Source organism: Pelophylax lessonae (genome assembly GCF_965119305.1).
Source record: "Pelophylax lessonae genome assembly, chromosome: 1".
Taxonomy (NCBI): domain Eukaryota; kingdom Metazoa; phylum Chordata; class Amphibia; order Anura; family Ranidae; genus Pelophylax; species Pelophylax lessonae.
This window is the reverse complement of record NC_138768.1, coordinates 599,919,642-599,941,778: the sequence shown is the minus strand read 5'-3', so window position 1 is coordinate 599,941,778 and position 22,137 is coordinate 599,919,642. Positions and strand designations below refer to the sequence as shown.

The 22,137-nt window shown below is 42.5% G+C and overlaps 1 protein-coding gene across 1 annotated transcript in view; it reads right to left on the bottom strand.

The window, feature by feature from the left end:
- The window catches only part of BANK1 (B cell scaffold protein with ankyrin repeats 1), a 530,319-nt gene that overhangs the window by 68,200 nt on the left and 439,982 nt on the right, over positions 1-22,137 (bottom strand). The window contains exons 12-13 of the mRNA XM_082243568.1: positions 20,089-20,343; positions 14,359-14,604 (exon numbers count right to left, since the gene is read on the bottom strand). Coding sequence (XP_082099694.1) covers positions 14,359-14,604; positions 20,089-20,343 — 501 coding nt within the window. The remainder of the gene's footprint in view (positions 1-14,358; positions 14,605-20,088; positions 20,344-22,137) is intronic.

The window sequence follows — 22,137 nt, the reverse complement described above, 5'->3', positions numbered from 1 at the left end:
GGGAGGGGGGTAAGTCTCCTCCCGCTCGCCGGGGTAATGATCGAGCGGCTGCCGAGCCGCATCGGTCGTTACCGCCGGAAATCCGACTGCTGGCTCTAAACAACAGTACCGGGATGATGCCTCTAGCTAGAGTCATCATCCCGGTATAACCACACAAAGTCAGCCAACTTAGGGGTATGTCCCTTTGCGGTAAGTGGTTAAGTGGGTATTGCCCCATGAAACGCGTAGAGACAACAGCCTATCTGAATTGAACAATCACATATCCTAAGAATCGTGGGTGATATGTTGTATATTCATGCTTAATTTTTTGTTAGTTGACAATGCAAACAAAACTTAATTATGTGTGCGCTTGTGTATTTTGAAATACATTTTGTACATTTTAAAACTTTGTTGGATCATTGGTATTCAGCATCACTCACAAAAGTCCCATGGGCATATCTTTTTGGTTTTTTTCTATGTGACAAATAGAGTTGGGTGAATAGTTCATTAATCGAAATCCATTGTCAATCACAACGCCTGCCACACTTGAAAAAACTGAATTTTTAGTGGTTTAGGTATTTTTTTTTTTTTTGTGAGAAAATTTATGTCACAGGTTTGTGAATAAGCTCATTTTTATATTCTGAAAGTTGATTCAAAAATTAATGTTCATCCAGTACAAGACACACCTAAACTTTTTGGGGTACTGCCTGGTAGATTTTTTGAGATGTTAATAAAAAACCTATATTTTGTGTTCATTTTAAATCTGTTGTTAAATTGTTTCAACATACTGTAGTATTGTGTAACACAGTAGAGCTCTCTTAGAACAGATTAATGCATCTTGTTTCTTCATATTTCCTACAAAAAAGAAGATTACCATTTTGGGACAATGGGCAGAGCCATGCAATGCACATCCAGAACTGCTGGTGTATAGTGCAAATATATAAATATAAATTAGTTCAGTTGGACACTTTAACTTAGTCAATATTAGTTCAGTTGGACACTTTAACTTAGACACTTTATTACCAAGATCTTCCCTGATATCATTCCTGGTGCTCAACACACAGCCATTAATGTCTAAACCGCTGGCAACAAAAGTAAGTAAACTCTCAAGTGAAAATGCTAAAATTGGGCACAAAGTGTCAATATTTTGTGTGGCCACCATTATTTTCCAGCACTGCTTTAACCCTCTTGGGCATAAAGTTCACCAGGGCTTCACTGGTTGCTACTGGATTCCTCTTCCACTCCTCCATGACGACATCACAGAGCTGGTGGATATTAGAGACCTTGCACTCCTCCACCTTCCGTTTGTGGATGCCCCACAAATGCTCAATAGGGTTTAGGTCTGGAGACATGCTTGGCCAGTCCATCACCTTTACCCTCAGCTTCTTTAGCAAGGCAATGGTCATCTTGGAGGTGTGTTTGGGGTCATTATTTTGGAATACCCTGTGCCCCAGTCTCCAAAGGGAGGGGATCATGCTCTGCTTCATTATGTCACAGTACATGTTGGCATTCATGGTTCCCTCAATGAACTGTAGCTTCCCAGTGTCGGCAGCACTCATGCAGCCCCAGACCATGACATTCCCACTACCATGCTTGACTGTAGGCACGACACACTTGTCTTTGTACTCCTCACCTGATTGCTTGACACCATCTGAACCAAATAAGTTTATCTTGGTCTCATCAGACCACAGGACATGGTTCCAGTAATCCATGTCCTTACTCTGCTTGTCATAAGCAAACTGTTTGCGGGCTTTCTTGCGCATCATCTTCCTTCTGGGACGACAGCCATGCAGACCAATTTGATGCAGTGTGCGGCATATGGTCTGAGCACTGACAGGCCGACCCCCCCACTCCTTCAAGCTCAGCAGCTGTTAGCACTAATACGTCTATTTCCCAAAGACAACTTCTGGATATGACGCTGAGCATGTGCACTCAACTTCTTTGGTCGACCATGGCGAGGCCTGTTCTGAGTGGAACCTGTCCTGTTAAATTGTATGATCTTGGCCACCGCGCTGCAGCTCAGTTTCAGGGTCTTGGCAATCTTCTTATAGCCTAGGCCTTCTTTATGTAGAGCAACAAATATTTAATTCAGATCCTCACAGTTCTTTGCCATGAGGTGCCACGTTTAACTTTCAGTGATCAGTATGAGGGAGTGAGAGCCATAACACCAAATTTAACACGCCTGCTCCTCATTCACACCTGAGACTTTGTAACACTAATGAGTCACATGCCACCGGGGAGGGAAAATGGCTAATTGGGCCCAATTTGGACATTTTCACTTAGCGGTGTACTTTTGTTGCCAGCGGTTTAGACATTAATGGCTGTGTGTAGAGTTATTTTGAGGGGACAGCAAATTTACACTGTTATACAAGATGTACACTCACTACTTTACATTGTAGCAAAGTGTCATTTCTTCAGTGTTGTCACATAAAAAGATATAATAAAATATTTACAAAAAATGTGAGGGGTGTACTCACTTTTGTAAGATACTGTAGATGAGACAGATCTCCCTACATAAGTTTTACATGTATATCTGCCGTCTTATTCTTTAGAAAGTGCATATTCTTTACAAAGTGCATATCATGTTTGTTTTAGCAGTGGGAGGGGAGTCTGGGCATACACTGTGTGTGAGCTAATTGGAGGAGAGCACAACCCCCCCCCCCCCCCTCCATCCACATAGGCAGAGAAACAAAGACACATGCAGAGGTGCACTGTGAATAGACATGCTCTCTGCTTATTTGTCTCTAAGTTACCTCCCCCAAAAAAATTTCCAGCTGCTTTTATCTAGTGTGTCCAAGAACTTTTCAGAAGTTAGCATGCTGATAACATAGGAACGGAGCAGCAGAAAGACATGGGACTTATGGCTTTGGAGAGAGATAAGTAAACACTACAGATAGATGTCATGTCAGATTTCGTGAATGGGGTTTACATCCACTTTAAGTGCAGGTATCTCACCATTAAAGTCCCCAAAAGATATAGGTGCTTCAACTTTCCAGTATCTATGAAAAATGCCAAATGTATTAAAATAAATATCTTAAGTTGTTTACCTTTTTCAAACTCTGCATTCCCTGTTTCCCTGAAAACAAAGCATCATTGAATGTTGATATATCATTTGCCAAATTTGGCCTGTTAACTTAGTATGCCTAATTTCAGAATGCTGGCTTTTAGCAAAGAACATTTCAGATTTCTGAAAAAAAATGCAAATAAATTGTATGCCTGTATCTGTCTAAAAAGATAATAAAATCCTTAAAAATATTTTGAAAATGTCAAATAACTTGTCTACCAAATCAAAGTACACAAGATTTGTCTGTATTTAAAAAGGAAAAGGGGATATCTTGGTTTTCATTTCTGCTTATTTAGTACAGCCAGGACAAAAATCCTTGCCCATGTGCACTAAATATACTTACTGGTATTTCAGCTGCAGACTGTCTCATTTCAAACTTGATTTGACAACTGTTTGATTCATATTTTGTATCTGAAAAGAATATTTTTACATCTCAGGGAATTTTGAATCTGTGACATACTTTTTGTTCTTTTTTTTTTGTAAGCTCCCTGGAGTGTAAGGAGACAGATGCTGGTGAGACAGCTTAGTGTTCTGCTCCTGAACTGTACTCCTTAATTAGCTGCTGAGATTTTATGTATCAACCTATATGTCCACAAGAGAATGCTTGAAAGGTTTTATCTTGTATCGTGAGTTAAAAAAAAAGTACATTGCTATGAAAATCCTCATGCGTGAACCTCATGAACCGGCTCCCTCTTCTCCAGTGATCTGCCATCGATACCCTGGTCACCTTTGAATCAACAATACTAGAAACTAAATAAAGCAGTGCTATATTAGACATAATAAAACGTACACACGGTGCTTGTTTTTTTAAAACGGCAAAGATTTTTTTTTCCTTTAAATATTTACCTCACTCTCCACAGTGTAGCCTTCTTATATTTATTCTCACCTCCCAGTTCTTTACTGTGCAGCATTGCCTGGCACCACACAGAAACATCCTTGTCAGGTCCTATGCCTCATGGATGGATGTGGGCTGCATTGAGTTCAGACCATGCACAGAAATGAATAGGGGCACAGTACATGTGCACACTGCATGGTGCTAAGCAGGGCCACACAGTAAAGAAATTTAGATTGTGGGAAGGTCATTTTATTTGCATTTGGGGTGTATAATGTATAACTTCCCCGAAACTGGAGTTTTACTTTAGGCAAACACAGTACGTGAAACTTTCATGATGATTTGCTGCCAAAACACAGCCAAATATTTGTTAGATAGATAGATCAGACCATTTTAGAGCAAGAGTTGTCTGATCTATAGGCAAAAAGGGCTTCATCTATTTTTGATTGGATAAGAAATCGTTGGCATTTGAGATTCACTGGTATTTTGACTGCATATGTCTATGTGTGTGCTGTTTTGTCATTGGCATCTGATCTTTACTTTCTGTTCCACAGATATCAGATATCAATATTAGTGGGTATTTTGAAACCTACCAAAGTTAATCTAGGAGTCAATTTGAATGACCTTCTTTGTTGTTACCAATTTTTTGCTAAACTTTATACCAATCTGAAACACCAGTTAAAGTGGTAGTAAACTCCCATGCTTACCCTGTACCTACTGGTAAGCCTATAATAAGGCTTACCTGTGGGTACAGTAAATATCTTCTAAACATGCACTGTTTAGGAGATCTTTACATGTGTAGCAGCCAGTGATGTCACCGATGCATGCACACTATGCTCTCAATGGACGGCCATGACTTCCGCGAGCATGCCTGGGAGTGACGTAATTACGGCACGGCCATTTAAACAGCCCGAGCCAGGTAACCCAGAAGAAGAAGACCAGGCAAAGATGGATTCCCTGTCAGCGACCACAGCGTGCTGCTAGAACAGTGGTTCTCAACTTTGGTCCTCGGGACCCACCAAAAGGCCAGGTTTGCAAGATAAATAAATTACACCACAGGTGATCTCATTTGCTGATCAGTGATTGCAGTATTCTAGTCTGCATCTCCCCAAGGTAATACTTAAAATTTGGCCTGGTAGTGGGTCCCGAGGGCCGGGATTGAGAACCACTGTGCTAGAGGGACCTGCTTTTTAAGTGATTTGCAATGCATACTAGCACATTTTGGCATGAGCCTGTGGGGGTGTGGGGGGTTCTTTTTTAACATGGTCTACTACTGCTTTAAAGGTGGGTAAGAGGTGTCTTATTTTAAACCCAGCGAACAGGTCTACTGCTTAATTTACAAAATCATTCTCTTTTGGAATGTTGATAACAATGAAAAGAAATACGATCTCAGCTTCAACGTCAGTAATATGTAAAAATATTGCTTTTCAAAACATAATATGAACCAAGCAATCAAGCTTAAAACATAACATTTATCAGCCGAAAGACCAGTGTAGAACCTTCTAGTGTGTGCTAGAAGTAGTGTGTAGAAAAGCCAAACCATTCTCAAACTCATACTGTACATTTGTGAGTCTGTAATTGGGTCAGAGTTATTAGAGGTGCGGGCTGGATGACTCATCTTGGCAAGTCTCTGGTGCCCCCCGTTGTGTCTAAAAAGTTGGTGGACCTTCTAGAATTGCAAGGCGAGGGCTAGAACTGGGACAACACTATAAATAAACATGGGCCATGCCAGTAAGGGGAGTCGGGTGGAAGATGGAGATGCAGTGTTGAAAAGGCTGCCAGTGGCCCTGAGGGGTACCCCGTAGTCTGGGTGGGGGGTGTCCTGCTTTGGACTGGGGCTTAGGTGCTGAAGGGATCCTGCCAAAGGCACAAGGAAGCAGGCTTTCCTGGAGGCATGGGAGTAAGTGAAGACGGAGTGAGTAATTCAACACTTGTGAGGACTAACAAAGGGGGGAGACTGCCATATATAGATAGTCTCCCATGGAAACAGCGGTGGGCTGAAGTCTTCTACCTTTTCCCTGAGCAATCTCTAGAAAGTCAGCCGGGTGGGCTGGGGAAAAGTCAGTCGGACATACTGGTGTAGAGAGGCAGCCAGGACAGCTGGGGAAAGAGACAGTTGCAGCCAGGTGGGTTAACATTGCCTGAAGAAGTGGTGCTGGGATCAGTGGCCACAAAGGAAGCAGAAGGAAAATTTACACGCTGTTTCACTCCACATGTACTACATTTAAGGGACTGTGAGTTCCTGCCTGTAATGGGCTGTTACTGAACTCACAAGGAGTCTGTCAGTTCCTTCAGGAGTGAATCAGCAGAAGCTGTGCAAAAGAGGAACAAAGTGTGTGCAGGAGGAAATTTGAAGAGGAGTATGTATATAAGAAGTCATCCCTGAAGTTTTTGTTGAAGTCTAGTCGGGATTCCATAACCTCCTATTCCCATACAAGTTGTTAACCCCCTAATAAACAACAACAAAACACTACACTACACTACACTTTCCCTTTATTTTATTTTTTTATCCCTTTTATTCCTATTGTAAGGAATGTAAAAATCCCTTGTAATAGGAATAGTGCTTGACAGGTCCTCTTTAAGACCTCATATCTCTCCTATTGGAAAGCCTGAAATAAAAAAAAATCTCGGCTTTGCAGCCGAGATCACGACAGTATTGACAACTGCCAGGCCGGGCGTGATGTCATCACGTCCCATCAGGGCCTCCGAGAGTCATGGAGACTGCTAGGGAACATCTGGTCATTGGCAGCCTCTATGATGTACTTCTGCCGGCGGCCGATTCCTTCTCCGGGTCGCCGATCACACGGGCAAGCCGGTAGAAGCACCAAAGGGCAGCGGGAGGGGGGATGTCCCCTCCCGCCATCTGTAAGAACAATCAAACAGCTGAACAGCCGCTATGATTGTTCTTATGGTGAAGAGAATCGCTGGCTGAAGAAAATTATATCTGAATGATGCCTGCAGCTATTCAGATATCCCCACTTAAAGCCCTGGACATCATATGACGTCCAGCGGTAAGGAAGTGGTTAAAATAGCAACAAAAACAGCAATATTAATACAGACTAGTTTACTTTTCATGCCAATGAATGGAAACTCCATATGAATGCAAAAACCTGTTTACAATGCCTATGCTATCAAGTCAGTCAACTATGAGGTCATAAATTACTTTTTTTAACGACTATTGGTATCTGCAAACTTGTGTCTCATCAATATAATCATAGCAGCAGCCAGCCTGATTTGTTGATGGTATATGAGAAATAGAGATGGGCCAAATGACCCCCTGTTCAGTTTTCGGCAGAACTTTAGAACGTTGCAAAAGTTTGAAACCATATACCGAACCCTATTGAAGTCTATGGGACCCAAACTGGAAAAGTTAAAAGTGCCCATTTTGAAGGCTTATATGGAGGTAATTGGGCATACAATGGTTATGTTGGTCTGGGTACTGCCCTGGGGGACACGTATCAATGAAAACAAAATTTGCAAAAAACATAATTTCCAAATGAGCAGTGATTTACTGATTCTTAAAGTGAAACCATCAAAATGACAAATAACAATAAAAATAAAAAAATGATTTAAATATAGTGCCTGAGGGTCCCCTTAGTCTGCCTGTAATGTGGCACATCTTTACAGTGTGTATGACATTTATAAAGCCAAAAAAATTTAATTTTCCATTCAAGCTTTCTTTATTTTATAAACAATGGTTTGGGGAACCAGTCTTTATGTTTAGGCAACAACGTGCACTCGGAACAAGATTAGAGATTTTTTGGATAAATTCTGGTATCTCTTTCGCAGACATTGGATAGATGTAACAGGTATGTAAAGATTGGGCTTTGGGTGTTGGTGGTGCCTTTACACTGTAACCCTCTAGAGGTACTCTTTATGAAAGCGAGAATTGCCTTGCTGTCAAAATTGCAATGATATGCAACTGTCAAATAGGTGTGGAAAAATTGGTCTTTGGGTGTCGGTGGTGCCTTCAAACCATAACCCTATACAGGTACTTTTGATATGAAGCAAGATTTGGCCTTGCTGTCAAAAATTGAAATGATATGCACCTGTTAAACAGGTGTGGAAAAATTGGTCCTTGGGTGGTAATTGTGATCATTAAACCTACACCAAAGAATGTCTTTCAGATGAAATCAACACCCACAAAGTTAGGCAGCCTAGACAGTCTTTCAGAGATTTGAGATCCAGAAAGGACTTAATCAGCGATATCGGCATCAGGGGCTTGATAGCTGCTGAAAATCCTGGACTGATTCATTTTAAAGAATGTCAGCCTGTCCACGGAGTCTGTGGACATTTGCACTCTCTTTGTCCCAAAACCTTCGGCAGCAATGAATGCCTGTTCAGATGCTGGGCAGCCCAGCAGCTCAATTGCATACTGGGCAAGTTCTGGCCAGTGAACTATTCTTATGACCCAGTTACCTAGTGGATCGTCAACTGGAAAACTCTCCATATCTGTTTTCGGGGTCAAGTCCTGGGAAAAAAGTGTAAGATTACCACCCCCCCACCTCAAAAATAAAAAAGTGTGTGTGTGTATACCTTTTAAGGAGTGAGGGCCACTTTAGCGACTTGGTAACCGGTCGCGGGCCACAATGAGCAGAGCAGGCAGATCAGATGACATGTCCGTGTCAGCATATGCAGAGCAGACACGGACACAGCCTGCTCTACTCTATGTGCCCTCCAATCTGATCTGCCCAGACAGAAGTGGACGAATCACCTTCTGTTTTTTTAAGTGGATTGAATTGGGTTTCTGCAGGTATCGCTGGCTGCTGCTGTCCCCCAGGCGGGTATGGCTGGTGGCTGCTAACTGGCTGTCCTCCAGGGCTGGTACTGCTGGCTGGTACTACTGGCGGGTACTGCTGGTGGATACTGCTGGCAGGTACAGCTGGTGGATACTGTTGGTGGGGACTGCTGGCTGGTACTGCTGGCTGGTACTGCTGACGGGGACTGCTGGCTGCTACTGCTGGTGGGTACTGCTGGTGGGTACTGCTGGCTGGTACTGGTGGTGGCTACTGCTGATGGGTACTGCTGGCTGGCACTGCTGGCGGGTACTGGTGGTGGGTACTGCTGGCTGGTACTGCTGGCAGGTACTGCTGGTGGGTAATGTTGGTAGGTACTGCTGGCTGGTTCTGCTGGCTGGTACTGCTGGTGGGTACTGCTGGCTGGTACTGGTGGCAGGTACTGCTGGTGGGTACTGCTGGTGGGTACTGCTAGTGGGTACTGCTGGCTGGTACTGCTGGCTGATACTGTTAGTGGGTACTGCTGGCTAGTACTGTTGGTGGGTACTGCTGGCAAGTACTGCTGGTGGGTACTGCTGGCTGGTACTGCTAGTGGGTACTGCTAGTGGGTACTGCTGGCTGGTACTGGTGGAGGGTACTGCTGGCTGGTACTGGTGGAGGGTACTGCTGGCTGGTACTGTTGGTGGGTACTGCTAGCGGGTACTGCTGGCAGGAACTACTGGTGGGTACTGCTGGCTAGTACTGCTGGCTGGTACTGTTGGTGGGTACTGCTGGCTGGTACTGTTGGTGGGTACTGCTGGTGAGTACTACTGGTGGGTACTATGGTGGGTTATGTATACATTGAGTTGCAAATTTGCAGTAGGGGCGTGATTTATATCAGTTGGACACAACATCATTAAAACCCTGGATCTGTCACATATTTCTTTGCAAAATAGACTTGATTTATATCTATATGGATTTTGCTCAGTAGCACTGAAGGCATATCTCTTTTGGTCCCCATGTTTCTTTCTCTCTTTCTCCTCAGTCTGTCTTTTTATTTTGTCCCTCTTTCTCCCTTTCTATTTCTCCCCTATCTCTCGCCCCTCTCTATTCTTTCTTTCTTTCTTTCTTTCTTTCTTTCTTTCTTTCTTTCTTTCTTTCTTTCTTTCTTCTCTCTCTCTCATTTGTTCTTTTTTTCTCCCCCATCTCTCTCCCTCTTTCCATCTGTCTCTTTATATTGCTCCATTTCCATCTCTCTCTCTCTCTCTCTCTCTCTCTCTCTCTATATATATATATATATATATATATATATATATATATATATCTTTATATCTACCTCTCTTTCTCATCTCTCTTTATCTCTTCCTACCGCTCTTTCCTTCCTCTTTCTCTCTTTCTCATCTCTCTACTTCTACCTCTTTCTCCTTCTACCTCTACTTCCCTCGTCTCTCTCTCTCTACCTCTCCTTCCCTCCTCTCTCTCTTTCTACCTCCCTCTCTCATCTGCAGAGCCGATGCTTCCGGTATGGCTCCTGTCACAGGTGGAGTACATTTGGTATCACTCCACCTATGACAGGAGCTGGCGCTTTACAGGAAGCATCGGCTATGCTTTGTCTAGTGCCATCTACTTTCCTCACACTGTCTCGGGCATGGCGGGTCAGGAACCCACAATCTGGGCTTACCGACCCACCATCCCAGAGCAGGAGGTGGCACTGGGATTGTGTTTGGGGGGGACTAGGACACAGCTGCTGTAGAAAAAGTACAGGAATGCCGTTCCCATGCGTTCCCGCAGGACTCGAGCCCTGTTTTCGCCCCCTAGATAATCTCCCACCATATGATGAAGATACTGCCGATGGGATGTGGAAGCTCACAGCCCTGGGCGCCGAAGACTCGAAAAAATTTAAAAGGCATCACTGAGCCGTCCCCCTTCTCTTTTTTTTTTCCAAAAACAATTTATTGAAATTAGAGTTGTTTCTGTACAGAAATAAGCCATGTATCAATTACAGAGGAAAGGGTCCTATCTGTAAGTACAGTGGAGATACAGCATTTAGTGTACAATTTACAGCGAAAGTCCAAGGCTTTTGGTTAGAGATAATTGTCATTACAAACAAAGTAGATCAAGTAACATTTAGTGATTAATCTAGCATCTAACATATGATGCATTGTAAGGTAATATAACATTACAGGGAGATTGGCTCTGCCATGTATGTCCCCTTTCTCCATCACTCCTCTCTTGACCAACAGAAGCCTCAAACTACATTTTCCCTCTGTGGGGACAGGAGGAGTTCTGAGACTTTCCCCTTGTAATGGTGGTCAAAGAGGGTTGTCAAGCAATAGTGATCCTTTTCCTAGATGCCACGTATTCTCGGGTCCTTTTACAGGCTTTGAAGAATGAGGGAGCTCCTCGGGGTCACTGAGAATTACAGTATCTGGAACTGCCTCCTCCAAGCCACGTACTACTTTCAAGGGTTCTGGGGATGGAAAACCATCTGTTAAGGGTTGATGTATGTCTTGCTCTGCTTCAATGCCTCCAAAGCTGCCAAAATCCTCCTCCCTCTCCTCTTGTGCGTTCTGTAGCATAGGAAGAATAGTGTCTGCAAAAAGTGGGCCTTGAGAGGAAAGGAAGTCCTCCTCTTCCTCCCATTGCTCTGCCTTGAGTGCCCTGTCCATAATGCCACGCAGAGTCTGCTCCAGCAGGAACACAACAAGGATTGCATCACTGATGCATGCATTGTCACAGCTCACCATCCTTGTAGCCTCCTAAAATGGTGACAGTACAGTGCATGCACCTTTTATTTGCAGCCATTGGCGTGGGGAAAAAAGCTAAGCCGGCCTGAGGCTGTCGTTGTGCCATACTCACACAAGTACTTATTGACGGCCCTCTGCTGCATGTGCAGCCACTGCAGCATTGCCAAAGTTGAGTTCCACCTGTTGGGCATGTCACAAATAAGGTGGTTTATAGGCAGGTGGAATTCCCGCTGAATTTCAGCCAACTGAGCACTGGCTGTGTATGACTGCCTGAAATGGCTGCAGACTCTTCTGGCCTGCTTCAGCAGATCTTCCAACCCTGGGTACCTATTTAAAAAATGCTGCACCACCAAATTGAGGACATGTGCCAGGCATGGTACATGTGTCAACTTTCCCTGTCTAAGGGTGGACAGGAGGTTTGTGCCATTATCGAACACCACCATTCCTGGCTCCAGCTGATGTGGCGTGAACCACCTCTGGGCCTGCCTCTGCAGAACTGCCAGAATCTCTGCTCCGGTGTGGCTCCTGTCCCCTAGACACACCAGCTGAAGCACTGCATGGCACCTTTCAGCCTGATTCATTGAATAGCCGCTTGAATGCTTAGGGGGTACTTGATGATCATGGGATAATTTAGCAGAGGAGGGCATAGAGGAGAAAGGAGTGGAGCTGACAAATCTTGCATCATCATCATCATCACTAGATGGAGACATGGTGGCACAACAACCTGCAGCACTGAGCCCTGTCCTGAATCCTTCTGAGTTGCAAGCAGAGTTACTCCATGTGCTGTGAACAAAATATAGCGTCCCTGACCATGCTTGCTGGACCACAAGTCAGCAGTAATGTGGACCTTGCAGCTGACTGCCTTGTCCAACGATGCCACAACATTGCCTTCCACATGATGGTAGAGAGCTGGAATAGCCTTACATGAAAAGAAATAGCGACTGGAAACCTGCCACTGTGTTACAGCACATTCTGCAAATTCATGGAAGGAAGAATCCATCAGATGGAAAGGCAGGAGTTTTAAAGCCAGCAGCTTTGACAAGCTTGAATTTAGACGCTGGCCATGTGGGTAGCAGTTACTGTATTTTTTTTTTCGTTGCAGCAGATGGGGCAGAGAAATTTGCCTGCTGCAGTCTACAGCTGGTGGTGTGCTACTGGCAGACATGCTGCAAAGACCTGGGCCACCCTGCGCTATACCATCATCTCTGTCAGTGGAGGCTGCTGAGAGGACATGAGGTCTAGTGGGGGTAGATCCGAAAGGTTAGGAGTGAGAAGGAGCAGAATTGCATTCCTTTTGTATGGCTTTCAGGTGCTCTTGCCAACAGGCTAAGTGGTGGAAGGTTAAATGCCTTGTCAAGCATGTGGTGCCCAAATGGCTGCTGTTTTTGCTATGCTTGATCAGCTTGAGGCAAAGTTTGCAAACTGCAAAAGTGTGATCGGCTGCACATGTGCTAAAAAAGGGGCCAAACAGCTGAGCAGTTGAAATTCGCCTGGGAGATAACAGCTCCACAATCTGGTGGAATAGGGTGGCTGCTCTCTACTCTTCCATGATGGCTGACTTTTTGAGGTTCTGCCTCACCCTCACTTTCCTCCTCTGCTCTATCCAGCACGCAAGTCGTGTTAGTGACCTTATCATCATCATGATCATCAATTCCATCCTCATCATCACTGGAGACAACTTGGCAATACACTGCGGCTGATGTAAAATGACTTCCAATGTGTTTTTTGCCAGTGTTCTCCCCTTTATGTAGGCTCATGTTCCTACCTTCCTCAACCTCAGAACCACAATCTGAATCAAGTAATGACTGTGCATCATCAAGGAGTAAGTGGCTGTCGTTATTTTCAAATAACTCAGCTGATTGCTGAGGCTATGGCAGGAGTAGCTGTGGACAAGGAGGCAGAATAAGCCACTCTGGCAGCTGCAGTGGACTGTGCACTAGTCTCTGCTTGGGTGACGGAAGATGAGGAGGATGAAGATGGTTTAGTAAGGCAGTCCACCACCTCCTCTGCATGCTGTGGCTGGATGGCACAGGCAACATCACTAAACAGAGGAAATGATGCCGTACCTGAGGACAGACCACATATACCTTTGCCTGTGGACACATACGCTGCTGGCCCCCTCACAGTGCCATGGGAATGTCTGCCTCTCCTTGTTGGCCTCCCAGACAGGATTGGGGGGCACTTATTAACAAAATGTAACAAAGATGTGGAAATGTGTACGTGGATGCACTTTAATCAATAATAAGTGGTGTTTGGTGCACTTTAACTTGAGTAGCCACTACACAGACACACTCCACTGATACACTACAATATACTGCAGTAAAACTGCACTGACACAGTGCATTATACTGTGGTAAACGCACTCTAACACACTGAAATATATTGTGTTAAAAATGCAGCAGCGCACTGATATACACTGTGTTAAATGTGCGGTAAGGCACTGATATATACTGCATTAAATGTGCAGTAACGCACTGATATACACTGCGTTATTTTTGCAGTAATGCACTGATATATACTGCGTTAAATGTGCATTAACGCACTGATATATACTGCATTAAACGTGTAGTAATGCACTCAAATATACTGCATTAAAAGCACAGTAATGCACTGATATATATATTGCGTTAAATGTACAGTAACGCACGGATATATACTGTGTTAAATGTACAGTAACGCACTGATATATACTGTGTTAAATGTACAGTAACACACTCAATGCACTTAACAAAAGTGCACTGTGGTCATTCGGCGAGCAGAACAAACGGTTGAAAGTCTCGATAATTTGGGTGTTCGTTAAACGGGCAAGCAGACAATGTTCGGCCCATACTCAGGTTCGGGTCAAACCATTCGCCCAACTCTAATGAAAAACAACTTCATAATCAGTAAGGTATTTCTGCTTCTGAAATATCAACACAAAAGCAACTTTGCTTTGGTTTAGCTGCTTATCCACTAACACGCAGGACATTGGAACCTCCCCTTCAACATGTCAAGCTGTATACAGAGGTGATACATTCTTACCCCTAGAAATGTAGGAGTCTTCTGGTTCGGGAATGGAAGCTGCCTGGGGCCTGGGTGCTGGTAGTGGAGCTCTATGCACAATAAAAGACTTTTTTGTTCTTTGGTTCACTTCATCAGCAGGTTCAAAAGGTAACTCCATATATTCATTTTCATGGGAGGTAAGACTGTATGGATCTTCTTCATTGTATTCATCCATAGTTTCATCCCAAATATAATTTTCACTAAAGCTGCCATGGTTTCTCACTTCTGCAACAAATAAATACAGTTGTATTAGAAAAAAATGTATTAAGGATACACTTGCATAGGGTGTCCATGAAAATCAATGATCTATAAGAACATTTATTGGAGAAGGACCAACCAGGATTGGGTTATTAGAAAATTTCTCAAACTTTGACCTCCTGGAGCATTAAAAACATTAAATCCAGTACTGAAAATAAAAGAAATATGGCACACCAAAACAGGTAAATAGGAAATAAGACAGAAAAGCAATGAAGAGGCCAGAAGTACATCTAAACATATTGCAGAGGTCCTAAAAAGAGATAGGAGAAAATTTACATTGGATATCTATTACTCAGAAGCTCTACAGTGCTGGGTTTACAATATTGGGCTTAATGGAAAATACGACCAGAAGAAAGCCATTGCTGAAAAAAAAAACACATATCAAAGATCAAAGCCTTTTTGCATTTTTGCAAATTGCATATAAAAGAGACACAGCACGTCTGGAAAAAAGTTATCTTTTCTAATTCCTATTTTTTTTCTTTGGCAGAGACTAGGAAAGTGGTTACCATTGAGGGCAAGATGCCAAGTACCAGGTAATTCTAAAGGAAAACCTGGTTGGGTCTACAAAAGACCTAAGAAAGTAGTGGCTAAAACTAAGAACTAGGGATGCTTGGACATATACAAATCAATGATCAAATTGCATCTTTTGTTTTCCGAAAAGAAATCAACAGATCATCTGACTATTCACCTTTTTCACTATTGAATATGTTGTTTTCAAAGTAGCCTTTATGCTACTTACTTTTTGTAGCTAGCATTTTACAAACAATTTCCATTTTTATTTTGTCATGTTTTTGGTAATTTACTTTTGTTTTTCCTTTTTTTAAATGAACCTGGCCTTTGACCATACTAAGTAGAGTAACAGATTTCCTTTACAAGAGACAGTGGTAGCTGCAGCAGTAGCAACATTTACTTACCTTCTACATGCACCCACACCACAGAGATCCATTGCCAGAGCACCCACATTGTTATGCAACTTTTTGCTTAGTTGAATCTTACACGGGTTATGCAGGCTCCCTCTACAAACACATTGCAGCACTTGGGACTGGCCATTGGCCTCTCAGGCACCTATCACTGGACAGTGGGGAAGCAGAGGGAGTGTCACATGCTCTCCTATATTGAAAATACAAGTTATCTCATCAGGTTGTGGTGGCTACAGAAAAGTATGATGGTGTGCACTTGCCCTGTAAAGTGGAATTGTTACTGTGCCCAGTATGGGTATCAGGTCCCCTCTCCTGTGTCCTGTTCCTTAGATTATGAGAGGGTTGGACACCTGTGTTCCCTGCCACATGCTTTTAACAAATAAGGGATGAGCTTCCAGTTCTGTCTCATGTTCATATTAAATTTTGCTTGTTTGGAGGTTCGTCGAACAGCCAAACATTGGTTGTTTGGCTGAGCCAAACCTCTGGCTGCAGTGCTAAATAGAACATTTAGTAATACTGCTGCAAAATGTGACAGCTTTGTGTTCAGACTGCTTGTTTGGGATCAGGTGGCTGTCTACATCCTAACAACCTACAATTTATCTCTGCACAGCTAATATGGGCCCCCAAAAATGCATAACAGGCCATTTAGGTCTACATTTTAAGATAGATGCGATACAAAAAACAAACATAAACAAAGCAAAAAAAAAAAAAAAAAAACGACATGGGGGTTCCTCAAATTCTTAACCAGACCCTTATCTGAGTATGCACTCTAGTAGGCCAGGTAAGAGGGCATGATTGTTACATCCCTCCTGAACCATACTAGGCTACATGCCCTCAACATGGGGAGGGTACCTTGCCAGGGGCACCCACCAAGTAAACCACTTTGTTAATGAGAAAAAAGGCTTCTGTGCCACAATCCCTGCACCAGAGTTGTAGAAGTCTCGGGGGGGGGGGGGACTCATTGGAATCTGAAAGCTCCCATTAAAAATATCTGGGTCCCTTAGGTACCACCCTCGCTATGTGAATAAGCAAGGGGTACATAGTACTTATTCACAAATAAAAAATTCAATTGTAAATAAAGACTCTTTGTCAATTGTAAATAAAAACTTTTAACAAGTCCATTATTCAAAATTAATATTCCCCAAAAAAGTCTCAAAATGTAAATCCATCATCTATCATGTCATCTAGCAATGCAGATCATCATCAATCAAATTGAATGATGACTGCTTACCTGCAGAAATTAAAAAAAATAGCCAACATGTCACTGTGTTGCAAAAAACATCTCCTAGTTTCCACAACAGAATGCAAACAAAGAGGTAGGATGTCCTGCGTAAAATCTTTGAGCAAATGGGTTCATGACCATATTTTGCCTTGGGGGATGCCCATAGCATCTCACCCCTTTCTTTGGGTAGGTATCTGGTATGTATTTTTATTTTATTTTATGCATTTTTTTGTTGGGGGGGGGGGGGCACCATGCCTCTTTCTGTTTTTGTTTTTTTGTTTTTTTCCATGGTGTCTCCCTTAACCTTCATACTCAACCCTCATCAAAGATAGGGGTCAGTTATGTTTTTTGGGGTGAATCCCATGCCTGTTTTTGTGTGGAGTCCACCATTAACTCCTCTACCAAAAGCTCATTTAGAACTGCTTATACTTAAAGTGCTGCTCTATGCAAAAAAGGGAAGTATGTATGGTTCTGCTGGTGCTCAGGAATGGGGTGGCAGCATGTAATAGCACAATCCAGTAGTAGGGACAGCTCCCTGTGCCCCCCCCCCCCCCCTGCTGGGAAAACACAATAGCTCCACAATCAGTTAGTATTGATGGGGGAATCAAACGATTTTCTTTCCAGCAACCATGGGAAAAAAATGCATAATCTATGGCCTGCTATGTAAGGGGCAGCATTAAAGGGAATCTAATTGTATTAAACTGTAGGCAGTCAGGCACAGCAGTTAAGTCTTAAAATTATGATGCATGATAACAGAACTGTATTACAGCTTGGGTTACTCCGGTTGAGGATAGTAGTGGTTGGTTGCAGTGAAGCGGTGGATGGCAGTGACCGGAAGGTTTTTTCAGAGCTTCCTCCATTTTTACTGGACACCCAAGTTTCACTGGTCCCACGGATAGGTGGAGGCTTCTTGATAACTGTGCCTGTAGCTATGGATTAATGAGGCCTCTATGTTAATGACAACTGTATACTCCTATCTGGGCTTATGGCCATAGTTCTAAAGGCATTAGGGTAAAAATTGCCTCAGTAAATGTATTTCCCCTCGCCTCCCTATATACTTACCTGAATCCTATATCAATCCAGTGTTGTCCCTGCCTAGAGCTAGCACTGCTCTCTCTTTCTCTTCACACGGGCACATGCTGTCAGGAGGGAGCACGGGGCTGGGCTGAGATGCATGCAGCCCAGCTTTAGTTTGAGCCCGCAGGTGTGTCTCCAGAGGAAGTGACCTCCTATGGTGGCAGACGAAGAAGAAGAGGAGCCTACAGCTCTGGTTGGGGACCCCAGGAAGAGGAGGATTGGGGCTGCTCTGTGCAATAGCATTGCACAGAGCAGATAATTAGAACATGTTTATTGTTTCAAAAAAGGAAGCCTTTACCATAACTTTATTGCTTTGGAACCAGTGGGACTAGTTTGAGACAGTGTGCTGTCCCTGAGGAGCTGTGGTACAAGTGGGACTATCTTTAGGTCTGGGAACTGGCTTAATATCCCAGATGCTAGGGGACCTCTTAAATGCTCTCATTCTATGTGTGCCCTATAGTGATATAGAAGCTAGCTGAAGAAACCACAGCATTTGTTGGGGAGCAGACATCCAACAATCCCAAAAGTGAAAATTCTGCCTGAGGCCACAGCCTTTGTACAGAGCAAAGTTAAAAGGAACCAGTGGCAGGACAGGTGGGTGTAAAATGTTTAGTATTGCATTTTTTTTTACATTTTTAACACCTTCCCACCAGGCCTATTGTAAAATGACAGCCCTGTGGGAGCACTGTTATCCTGGGAGGACGTCATATGTCCTCCCTGTTCGGGCTGCACATCGTCGTGATCTGTCACCCTCTGCCGGTACCAAGTAAACAGTCACAACAGATCACATGACAGTTGTACACAATGAAAGGCTTTGATTCATGCCTTTCATTGTGTACTATTGTGATGAGCTCTGCAACTGGTCACTGTCATTACATGGTACAGACAGGGCCAATAACATCCCGTCTATTGCTTATAACTGTAAAATTCATAGTTATAAGCAACCATATCGTAAAAAAGTTATATATATATATATATATATATATATATATATATATATATATATATATATATATATATAATTATTTATTTATTTATTTTTAATTTCTTCATTTCAATTGTGACAAAAAATACAACTTCAAAAAACTCTCAATGCCTCTTTCTAAATGCCCTGGACAGCCTGCTTTCCAAAAAAAAAGGGGTCATGTGGGGGATATTTGTACTGTCCTGGCATTTTGGGGCCACAAGAAATGAGATGTTGATGAGAGTACAGTACAGTACATCTGGATTCATTGATTTTCAGATATATATATATATACCATTGTTTGTGAACTCTATAACTCTCCTACACACTAAATAATATACACTGATTTTGGTTATTTTCACCAAAGAAATACACAGTATACAGTTTGGCCTATGTTTATGAAGAAACATTGTTTGTGTTAGGAGTCCCTTAATCTAATAGAAAATAAAGAACATATAAATTGACCTGAGGTGTGCCCTGGTTAGGACGATCAGTATGCCAATAAAGGGGCATACTCAATGAAAGAGAAAAGTAAGTATAAAAAAAGGGGAGGGAAGGAGGGGAAAATGGATGATGACAAGGTACCCAAGAGAGGTGTAGATATAGTGCGAGAGACTCCTCCCACAAATTCAGGCTTAATAAATAAGCCTTCTAACTTATTTGCAAAATTTTCTAACAGAAACAAAGAAAAGTGATATTTTTCAAAATTTTTGGTCTTTTTTCATTTGTTTTGCAAAATGTTAAAAAAAAAAAAACAGTGGTGATTAAACAACACCGAAATAAAGCTCTATTTGTGTGAAAAAATAATACAAATTTCACATGGGTACAGCATTGCATGACGGCACAATTGTCACTCAAAGTGTGACAGCGCTGAAAGCTGAAAATTGGCCTGGGCAGGAAGGGGGTAAAGTGTCTGGTATTGAAGTGGTTAAACAGCAAGAGGGTGGCTTTAAGCAACAGATGGAGAAATGTTAGTTAACCATTGTAGTTGCTGTTTTAGAGGCTGGTAGAAATCCAAGAAATGATTGTGAATAACTAAGTGCTGACACAGACCCTCAAATGATGAACCATTAATTACAATTTTACTGGATTTGGTCTTTCTCTAAACATAATGCAGCATAATAAAGACATAATAAAGCATAATAAAGAAACAGATTTTGTCAATGAAAGCTGCTTTTCCTCATCTGTTTTGCTGAAAAGGGAGATAGATAAAATAAATCTTTATAAAGACAGTTTGAATAGGGGTGGTCATGACAAATCAGGATTACCTTGGATATTATATGATGCAACACTTTCTACTGTGCGGTTAGATGTGATCACCGAAGTTGCTGGATTGTGTGAAATATAAGAGTTTTGTCTTTGTTGCGTCTCAGTAGTGCCTGTTTCAAATACAATGTACATATCATCCTCCATAGAAGCGACTAGCAGTGGCTCTTCATTATATTCATTATCATCTCCTTCTTCAGTATATTCATTTGCTACAGCAGATGTGACATTCCCATTGTCGCTGCCCTTTTTTTCCTCTGTCATAGCAGAAATGTAAGTTATGTTATTATTGTAAATTGCATTCATTACAAACTAGTATAGAAGCATGGAATTTGTGTCTGTCAATAAAGAAAAGCAGTTATGATTTTGAAACAAATAAATGCTGAATTCATAAAGTGGTTTTAAAGTCTGAAAAGAATCGTCAGAACAAGGCAGGAGATACGGGACTTTGTAGATGCTTACCCAAATAATAACACAAGGAATTTCTTAAAAGCGATGATATTTATTTGATCAAAAATATTTCGCTAAAAATACTTGTGCAACCATATGTTGTCATTCCTCTAATACAGGAACATTATGTTTCACCACGCCTGTAATTAAGACATGTTTTGCCTTTTCGGCTTCTTCAAGGAAAAGCGTGATGGATTTACTCCAAGGTTGAACAGGATAGTAAAGCTAAAAACAAGTTCTAATAGAGGGGAGTCTGTCCACATGGACCACAGGCACCAAGAAATAGAAGGGAAATTTCTGTCCACAACTGGATCTCCTCCATAGAGGGATACACTGCCCTTAATGTTTATTCTAGTTCCAATGCCAATGTAGGGAGCCTTAACATCCACAAGGCGGCAGTCCACGGGTATTTTATCAGCACATATGGTATGCTGAGGTGACCATATGAGCTGATTCACAGCGCAGCTGATATTTGCCAGAAGGCACTCACAAATCTGCCAATTGCTGATCAACTACTGAACTGGTCCACGGCCACTCCAGATCTACAGTCACTTGTGTGGCAAAGGTAGGCTCCCTGGGACTCCAGCATGTTTACCAAAATTCAAAAAGAATCTGTCCACAGGGGAAGGTACATTGTAAAAAAAGAAACAAATCAATCTGCTTGATTCATGCCCAGCCACAGACTGATGACTAATTTAATCTTTTTACATTTCCTGAGCTCTACTAATGATGCATTCCCATGCTTTCTATCTGACTAATTTGTATGTATACACTAGTCCTGTCATTAAACCAGATTTCATTGCAAATGTACATGTGCTTGTTTGGTTTCAGCAAGTTGGGTCTGGTAAATGGTACTGAAGTAAACTAAATTATTGGTCTCACTTAACTCACAGCCTATTCACTCTGCTTATGAATAATGAGTCTATGCCATACATTGCACTAAGAATACAGTGAATAACAGCAAATACACACGCACATCATAGGTTGAACTGGATGGACGGTTGTCTTTTTTCAACCTCACTAACTATGTATTACAGTGGTGTGTTTTTTTTCTAAAAAGATATTGTAACTAGGGTTGTGCGAACAAGGACTGTATTGTTCGGGATCGTACCGGACTTTTGGGTTTTCGGTACCATGACACGGGCCCGAACATTTTACTGTATATTCGGGATACAGTCCGTTGTTCGGTTGTTTTGTCGCGGTTTTAATGGCACGGTTTCAACAGCTGCAGGGCAGCCAATCAACAAGCGTTTAACTAGTGTGCCCTTAGAAGCCATCACAGCCATGCCTACTATTGGCATGGCTGTGATTGGCCAGTGCAGCATGTGACCCAGCCTCTATATAAGCTGGAGTCACGTAGCGTCGCACGTTACTCTGCTCTAACTTTTGTAAGGAGAGGTTCCTGCTGCTGCTTATTTGAGGGAGAGATAGGAGATTATTGTAGGGGCAGGCTGGAGATTGCTTTCAGGGAAAGAATAGGACACAGGACAGAAGAATCGATTTTATTGTGTGGGGGTGCAGTGCACGATCTTTTTGCCCTGACCTGAGCTCAGTAAGGAGGAGGGAGAAAAAAAAAAAACTTTTATCAGTCTGTTAGGTGG